The sequence below is a fragment of the Bombina bombina genome, chromosome 6 (assembly GCF_027579735.1).
Source record: "Bombina bombina isolate aBomBom1 chromosome 6, aBomBom1.pri, whole genome shotgun sequence".
Classification (NCBI taxonomy): Eukaryota; Metazoa; Chordata; class Amphibia; order Anura; family Bombinatoridae; genus Bombina; species Bombina bombina.
The window spans coordinates 358,697,155-358,707,294 of record NC_069504.1 but is presented as its reverse complement, the minus strand read 5'-3'; the positions used below and the strand labels follow the sequence as shown (position 1 = coordinate 358,707,294).

Below are 10,140 nucleotides of genomic sequence, written 5' to 3'. Positions count from 1 at the left end.
ATTTACAACGCAAGTCTATTCTGAAGACTTTCTACACAGACTTGTAACAAATGTGCAGCAAACTTTTGAAGCTTGGCAAGTCTAACAAGAGTTTAGCAATATATTTGCAATTTTTACAGAAAAAAAACAAATGCTATACACAATTGTGGCATACTTGCTGCAAATTTACAAAGCAAGTCTATTCCAGAGACTTTCAATAAAGACTTGCAACAATTGTACAGCAAACTTTTGAAGCTTGGCAAGTCTAGCAAGAGTTTAACAATTCATTTTCAAACTTGCAGCAAAAATACATGCTATCTGGGATATGGGCTTTTGGGAGGAACAACAAATATGGGCAAACAACCCTTTTTCAGAACATATTGTTACCTGGATGAGATTCATTGACGATATTTTACTAATCTGGAGGGGTGACAATGATTCTCTAAAAAACTTTATGAATTATATTAATAACAATGAATACAATCTCAAGTTTACGGATAAAGTAAACAGTGGTGAGATTGAGTTTTTAGATCTTGTCCTCTATCATCATAATGATAAAATCTTAAGTAAATTGTATAAAAAAAACGACCGATAGCAACGGATACCTGAATGCAAAAAGCTGTCACAATCCAAGTTGGATTAATAATATCCCTTACGGCCAGTTTCAGCGTCTCAGTAGAAATTGCAGTAAAACAGAGGACTTCATAAAGGAATCAATGATATTAAAAGAAAAATTTTGTGCCAAAGGATATTCTGAAAAAGTAATTGATATAGTGTACAATAAAGCTAAGGATTTGGATAGGAATGTTTTATTATTTGGGGATACCCATGCACAGACTTCTAAAGAAAAACTACAAAAAACTGAAATTAAGAATACTATGACTAAGAGAAAAATGACCGGAGTAAATATGATTACTACATATAATGAGGGAGCTGCAGACATTAAAAAAATTTCAAAAAACATTGGCACATACTAAAAAAAGACAAATTACTTGATGATATAACTAGTATGGGACCAAGTATGATCTTTAGAAAAAACAAGAACTTGAAATCACTACTAGCTCCGAGTAAATTAAAGAAACCTGGAACCAAGACTAATTAGTTGGAAAAAAGATCAATCAGTTTCTTTAAATGCAATAGAGCTAACTGTATGTCATGCAGCCACCACTATTTATGCAATAAAGTGACTAAAAAGGTGATCTCGAGCTCGAATAATAAAGAAGTAGAGATCAATGCACTTGTGAATTGCAGAACTGACTTTGTCTACCAGTGTGGGTGTGGCCTACAATATGTGGGTCGCACGACACGCCCCTATAAGAAACGCTTACTAGAGCACATTACAAATATAAAGAATGGGGAAAAGTCACACAATTTATCTGCACATTATTTATCTTTTCATAATAAAGATCCATCATGCCTTAAAGGCTCTATCATTGAATTTATTAAATCTGCTCCCAATGAAGATAGGGAGTTGATTCTAAGGAAACGAGAAACCTATTGGATCCATACCTTAGATACTAAGATACCAAAAGGTCTCAATAAAGACATTGATTTGGCCGCGTTTTTAGTATAAAGTATGGGTTTTATTTAATATACTTTTTATTCCACCATAAATGATATATATTAGTTTTTAACTAATTTTATCGGTATCCAATTTTGTTCCCTATGTAGTAATGATAATAATATTTTTTTTTAATATAATATATCTGTCTGTTGAATAAGTTCCTATTAGATTGAGTATTTATTATTAACTATTGTTATTAAATTTTTATCGGGTATTCTTATATGTTTTTATATATATACAGATTGATATTTTTAATACAAATATATATGTTTTAAAGTTTTATTTATTTTATTGATATATTTGCTTCTTATGATTATGTATGATAATAGCTATATTTATACTTATATACTGGATGCTTCTATTATTAACATTGTATATATTCATATTATTATTTTTTTCAGGTATTATTCCTGTTTTTATTATATGGTATAGAGTGGTCACTTTATTTATTTAAGTATTTTTTACCTATATATATATATTACTATTCAATTGTGCTATGTTCCTTACGATGCGATATTGGTCCACCTTAAATGTCTGACAAGTACAGACGATCGGGTCTTATGACCTGAACACATGACCCTGTTTAGACCAATCACGCAACGGAAGGCTAATCCAATGAACCGCGAGACAGTGTAACCAATCAGAGAACGGGAATTTTGTTCGTGGTCACACACCGCCGGTTTTAAAATCACTCTTCAGTTGTATGTGTAAGTATCTCCGTACTTCTATCCCTCTGAGGAAGAAGGCAACTTCGAAACGCGTCAGGGATGCAGTACGGTACTGTCTGAGTGAATATTATTTGCCGGGCTGGTGCATTATTTGATCCACCATTTGATGTTTTTTACTGGGCTTAAACTTACCTCATAACGATTGAGGTTATTTAGTGTGAGTGGGCTGACATCTGTGGCTTATATGTGTGTATGTTTGATTTAATAAAGGCATACTTCACTATTGTTTGGCCCTCTTGTCTGTTCCCTTTCTCACATATCTCCTGAGACATCTTACTGTGTGGCGAGGATTCTGCACTCAACCCTGTTCTACAGCACATTGGATACATTGTTTCATTTACATCAGTGAATCAGCCTACGGATGACAACCTGTACTGATCCTGGAATAACATCTATACTCTGGTGATTACTTACCTCATACGGATTGAGGTCATTTGAAGTAAGTCCTTAGATACAGGGGTAATTTTTGCCCCAAGATTGTTTACACCGCAGAAGAAAGGCGCAGAATATAAACTCTTTTGTTCTATATATATATATATATATATATATTAACAAGTATGTGCAAAGAAGATATATGTACAAATTATGTGTTTTCTATGAGATATTGTTTGTTGAGCTATAAATGTAGCTATTTTATGGATATTAACAAATGAAAAATAAAAGATTAGTTTTAGAGAAATGTGCTTTTTCATGGACAGTAATGAAATGGTATAAATAAAGTTTGTAAAAGCCCGAATAACCGCAACATCGATGACTGTTAGTTAACAACAGTCCGATACTCATCACGCCGTACTTGACGCGCTTGTTTTTGACTTTTTTTTTGCAAATAAGGGCATTGTATATGGATCTGCAACAGCGATGTCTGGCGAGAGCGTATTGATGATTTGAGAAATATCTCTCTTAGTCTCTTTATAACCGTGCTTTAAAATTGATCTCAAAATCTTGAGTTTAATAAAAATATATTGCAATCTTTTTTAATCCTCATCCCTTCTAAACCATCTTAATATCATTTGTATGATGGCTTGATGGGCATACAGGGCATGATTGACTATATTGTCGCTTTTAATATTTTTATAGTATTGTTTTTAACACTATTTACAATCTTTTTTTGTAAAAGCAGAGTTTCCAGTCTGGTATGATCTGAAAAGAAGAAAAAGGCTACAGGTTTCTATTAGAAATTCATGATTAATTATCAATACCTCTGCTGCCCTTACTTTATTTATACTTATATTTATTTGATGGTGTGTATATACCATAGTGATTTTGAATCTTAGATTACTCTGGTTTAATTTTGACACAAACATGGCAGGTTTGGACACAGACTTGTCAAAACCTCTAATACACAATGATGATGATACTAATGAGGAGGAACTCAATATTCATCATAATCATGATGACTTTTTTGATTTAAAAATCAGACAGCAATTTTTTGATCATATTTTCTCTAAGGAAGAAATGATTAATGAAATTACTATTCAAAACATTAGGACAGTCATTAATAACTGACTTAAGACTTATGTGGTATATTGTTGCCTTTAAGAAACATGTGGAGCCTCAAAAAATCCCCAGGGGATTACGCATTAAAAAATATCCCTCCTTTCAATTTGATTACACAGAAGGTATAGAGGATTGGAACACTGCTTTGTCAGAGTGTTCATTCAAGTTGATTAACATCCTGATTAGAGTCAAAGATAAGAAAAGAGTGAAACTTAATATGCCATGCACAATAAAAAAACTAGTGGCAATCATAGCCAAACAAGATAATGAGCAAGCAACAAGTAAAGGAGAGAAGTTCAATCATAATAAAGAAGATTATGAACAGCAAAGAAATTACAATTGTAATGCGTTACGTCGCAAACAAAGAGCTAATCACCATAAAAATAAAACAAACAAAGGAAAATATAAGCGATCCAAGGCTTAAAGGGACAGTATACTGTAAAATTGTTTTTCCCTTAATCTGTTTCCAATTACTTTATAACCAACTGCAGAGTATAAAATGTATGAGATTTGCTTTTTTTTAAGGCTTATTTGTGTTAATGAATTAGCTGATTTTTTGTTTTGAAGCCACAACCTAATATAATGGGTTGAGCTTGTTGGTATAATCAGATCTCATTACATTTTCACATTGTGCACATATACCTGCTTCTTTATCTTATATCTGTCCATAAACCAATCACCAATACTTGGAGAGAACAATGGAGAATTAGCATTTTATTACCTTATCTCTTCTATACCCCACTGGTAGTATAATTTCTTCTGCTTTACACAGCTTGGCCTGGAGGCCAAAAACTTTCAGAATAGGTGGGGTTACCACAGACTAAATCAACTATTGCAAATGCCAATATAAGGGTAATAGAAATACTTGTAAACAATTTAATACACTCCAGCAGGTACAGTGGATCATTGGGAACAAATTAAAGGGTAGAACATTGTTGAGTATACTGTCCCTTTAAGGAAGAATATCCTCAGAAGACACCTAGGTCCATCCTTAAAAAGACAAAAAAAAGTTGCTTTCAGTGGCTCTGAAGGAGATTCAACAGGTACAGAGGCTTCCTTCTCTGGGACATCATATGTCTCCACTTGTTCTTCAACCTCTCTCTCTTCCCCTTCTTCTTCCCCGTCTTCTCTTGTTTTTTTTACAGGAACATTGGCGAAGGAATCCGAAGAATCACCGCCAGTTGTGAAATGCAAGACGTGCAGGCCCAAACAACAAGCGAAAGGAAGAGAAGAAGATGACGAAGTAAAAGAAAAAGGAATACAAAAAAAGAAGAGACACTAATTAATGGAAAAGACACTGACAGCTTGGCTTGTATAAATAAGACTGATATAGATGCCTTTTCTATTATGAACTTATCAGATCATATACTCACATCTGATGAAACAAAAGTATTATCTATGGGTTTGGGCTTTGCCCCTACCAATAATTTTTTCCATATTTAATACTCTTCTTGATGTCAATAAGTTCATATGTAAGCTAATAAACAAACATCAGCTGAAACTGATTAATCTGAGTCACCTGACACGCTCATGTATGACAGAGCTCATCTTATTTTCAATGAGGCCTATACAGTAGCCAATATTGCTTATATGTTTACAGGTGAAACAAAATAATTTTCCACTCAGGAAATTCTAAAACCCAAAAGTACTAAATCCGATTTTTACCCAGTCAACTTCAGAGGGCCCCTCATCAATGCATACCAAAAAATGGTGCAGGTGGATATTCTGAAACTATAGGAGAATCATTGCACGCACACTGCCTCCCCCCCCCATCTCAATCACAGAGAGCATTTAGCTATTAAATTGATTCAAGACAATAGCAATATTGTGATTAGAAATTCAGATAAGGGGGGCAGCATGATTGTCATAAATAAGGAAAAATAATTTTGTGAAGCTGAGAGACAGCTATCTGATACTACAATATATCAAAAATGATATTCCAATTCTACATAAATATACAGACAGTAACTCAAACAACTCATTATTGAAGGAGTTATTCTAGGTGTTTTTAAAGAGCCTGATGTAAATATTCTTGTCCCTGACAATCCTCTTGTTCCCATCTTCTACCATGTCCCCAATGTTTACAAGGACCCCCTCTGCCCTCCAGGCAGACCTATTGTATCTGGGGTGGGGGTCCTTTTTTGAGCTTTTGGGGGCATGGTTAGATGGTATACTCCAACCTTTGGCAGCAAGACATTTATCTTACCTTAGGGATAGTTCTCATTTATTACAGTCTCTTGATGGGGTAACGTGGAGTCCTACATATACAAGATTGGTTATTGACATTACTTCTCTTTATACCTGCATACCTCAGCACCATGACATTATGGCATATTAGGTTTTTCTTGAACGAGAACTGGGCATTGATACAGTGGTTAAACATTATATTGGTGATATCTTAAGATTTCTGCTGTCTAACAATTTTTTTATGTTTGACAACAAATTCTACCATCAAATATGTGGTACGGCGATGGGGGCAAAATATGCCCCCACATTCGCTAACTTATTTGTCTCATGGTGGGAGCTTAATCACATATACAGTACACTTAATCCCTGGCCAGAAGACATCTATTTGTTTGTAAAATATATAGATGATCTTTTACTAATTGTGAAAAAAACTGTAAATGATAAGTCATTTGACTAATTTCTTCAGTATATTAATAACAATTGCATGAATTTAAAGTTTATGGGAACATTTAGCCAATGGGAGAATAATTATTTAGACCTTTCTTTACAGATTATTAACACCACCATAGTTACCAAAACACACAGAAAACCTACTGCAGGTAACACAATCTTACACACTACCTCACAAAATATACACCTTATACAATCCATACCCAAGGGTCAATTTATTTATCTAAAAAGAAATACTAAATTTGAAGCTATTTATGAGTAACAATCCATTGAATTAAAAAAAACAGACTTGGGGGGGCGGAGTCAGCCGACAAAGAACAAGGCCGCTGACTAGAAAAGCTCCGGAGCTCTGAAACCCGGCGGCGGGTCTCCCGGACAGTATTAGACACCAAACTGCAGCTACAAGGTGGTGTTAACTGCCCGACCACCACAGGAGCCTAACATTCAGAAAAAATCCCCACTCTGAGGCACAACAAACAGGGCGCTGACCTGCGGCCTAGTCAGAGATCACTATGCAGGAGCATGGTGATGCAGCTACAGCGTATTACAATTAGCAGCGGTACGGGGCATCACACCAAGTGGAGCCGCGCAGATCACCCCGGATGCAACCGGGAATAGAAAGGTGCTGGGCACGGACACTGCTGACCAACGATCCCACCTCTGACCGCAAGTATACCTTCTATACACATCATAGGGATTTGCTTTGATGAGGGGATATACAATTAGGGGGTTGCTTGACAACGGGCACCCCTGACATAAGGGACACAGCTCTGCACTGGCTTATATAAATAGCACTCATGGTTATACCTTTGAATCACTACCAACCTAGCATGTGACTCATCAAGTGGGGAGAATTATAACTCTGGCTCTCCTTCCAAAAAGGCCGTATGGGAAGTGACTTTATTAATAGACAGGCAGCCTGATTTTCTCTAAAACTGCTAAGGAAAATCTCAGGGAGACACTTGATCAAATTAGGTATAGCCCACACTCGAAAACGGCTGAAACTGGAATATACATCAGCCTTACCATCTAGAGCATATTAATTTCACATTAACCCTTTTGCCACGTGGGTGTTGATGGGTATATATGTGTGTATGTATATATGTGTGTATGTATATATGTGTGTATATATATATATATATATATATATATATATATATATATATGTGTATATATATATTATATATATTATGTTATATGGGTAATTTGAATCTCACATATTAAGCATATTGAGGGTAGCCTTAAATCTAGTATCAAATGTTTATAATGCAGCATTCCACAAGTTTCTTTGTGTTTAAGTTGTAACATATGGTTCCAATATAAGATCCTCTCTACAAATGGTTATATGGGCATATTCTGTTATGTGCTATATTCTTATTTCCTGTGGGCCCCTTATGCAGATGTGAAGTTAACTATGTTTTTTATATATTTCCTGTGACCTCATGTATGACGTATACATCACTATAAATTCTTTGTGTGTTCTTCAATAAAGGGGACTCTTGTGAAAACACTCAGTTGCATGTGTGTGTGATTTCAGTGGTCACCCCAGGGCCCTGAAGAAAACGTGTGCTGCACCCTTATCAGCCAGAGCAGAGCTAAGGAACAAAAGAAGTAACCCTACAAACTGGTGTCAGAAGTCGGATGAAACAGGGAACTCTCGGAAGGTGAGTTGAACAAAGAGTCTTTTTTATTCTGACCTTTTTTCTCTTACCACGAGACCCTTTAAGTTTCATTTTACATAGGAATAGTTGGGAAATATATATCTGAATCTTTGGTAGATTCTAACTATTGTCTAAAAAGAGGAATAGTAGATTTCTTTGGTAGAAATCAGGTTAAATCTATATATGAATCTTTGGCAGATTCTAATTAAATCTTTGGTAGATTTTAATTAATAATAATTACGTCTTTGGTAGATTAAAAATAAAAAGGGGAATAATAGATTTCTTTGGTAGAAATCAGATTATATAAAGTCTGGCTGAAGGGTTAAACCACACATTTTCTTGCTGCTTGCTTTTGAAATACGCTGTATGGCTAACATTGCTTTAAAGTTATAAGATAGATACTGCATTGTTTATATGAATTCTTATGCTGCTTGCTTTTAAATATGCTGTATGGCAAGAAAGTAAACTGTTGCTAATTTGTATTGCTGTTTCTGAATGTTAGTAAAAGGCTACATTTTTTCTGGTGAAGGGTGACCTTTGACCTAGAGATAATTAATGCCAGAAACTACTGAAAGGATCAGCATAGTGATATTTTTTTCTCTCTCTCTTGTTGTAAACTTAAACATTAAGCACAATAACTGGTAACGGAGTACAACCATTCTAGTTAATGTAGTTTTTGCAAAAAGATTCAATAATTAATTGCTCTTAAAGGTAAAGGTATTGTATGTTTTTATTTTTATTATTTTTTATTATTTATTATGTAAAGATTATGTGGGAAGGGTGTCGCCCGATGGGTTTATGTATATTATTCCTTGGGTTCAGAATATGGCAGATTGGACAGAAGCTATGAGAAGCTCTGATCCATTCCCCAGAGAGGGGGATAATGATAAATTTCATATGAATATGGTAAAAGGGTTGTGTCTAGGTGATGAAGAGGCATTTCCATGGTATAAAGGTGATCCAAGATGTTATATGGATTATATGAAAAAGGGTGGGGAAAATTGGCTGACTGTTGCTCCATACTGGCAATATATTGATATAGATGGGAATAAAAAGAAGGGTAAAAGTGAGAAGCAAAGACAGACAGCATATTCACCCCCCCCCCGCCCCATATAATGCCCCTCACCTACCTTTGCCATCATATAACAGACTATATCCCAGCCTCCCATCCCCTAGTGACATAGATCTAGACACTATTGCTATTGCCTCTGCTCAGGTACCCCAGGAATGGACCTTGCCAGGATCTTCTGTAACTCCCCAATACCAGGTCACTAAACCCCCAATTATGCCCAAACCCCCGATTAAGGTTGAACCAGTAACACCTTCCTACCCCCCTACAATAACCCCACAATATAAAAGAGGGAATGAAGAAGTAGAGGAGGAGGAGGCAGCTGTACCAGAAGCTAGTATGCCATTTCTTACTGTTGGAGACCAATTAATTATTAAACCTTTGTCCCCGAGTGAATTAAGGGAAATTACCAAGGGAGCCCCAAACCCCCGTCAACATCCATCAGCTTGTATTATGTATTTAAAAAGAATGTTACAAGGACAAAACATGACACAGACTTATATAAGAATTATTATTGATGCACTTCTAGACTAAGGCCCTGAATCGGGTTGGGAGTGGGGTAATGTAAAGAGTATTAGTAAATTGAGTCGAGATCCAACAATTAACTATGCCCTAAACACACGTGAGGGACTTGATGAAATGTGGAAATAATTAAGTATAGAAATGCATAGAATATGGAAGGATAAACAAAGTATGTCAATTGCACTAGCGTGCAAACAGAATACAAAGGAAACAGTAGTAGAATTTGTTAAGCGTTTTTATAAATGCTGGAAGGAAGAGGCTGGAATGGAATCAGGAGATGCAATGGGCTCTCTGAAGGTCCAGACTTGCATTAGTAATATGCAACCTCAGCTTTCTTTGTTGGTGAAACAACTTGTCTCTGATTGGCCGGAGTTCACTCCAGCAGAATTCTTGAAAAGAATTCATGAAAAAGAAGGGGCAGGTTGTTTTGACATCAGGAAATTAGAGGGAAAAAATGCTGCTTTTTATCAAAAGCAGAGTTTA

General features: G+C 35.5%; 1 protein-coding gene across 1 annotated transcript in view; it reads left to right on the top strand.

The window, feature by feature from the left end:
* LOC128664428 (ATP-dependent DNA helicase pif1-like) overlaps positions 1–3,777 on the top strand; it is a 64,364-nt gene extending 60,587 nt beyond the window's left edge. Inside the window, exon 2 of the mRNA XM_053719259.1 lies at positions 3,581–3,777. Coding sequence (XP_053575234.1) covers positions 3,581–3,777 — 197 coding nt within the window. The remainder of the gene's footprint in view (positions 1–3,580) is intronic.
* The last annotated feature ends 6,363 nt before the right edge of the window (positions 3,778–10,140 follow it).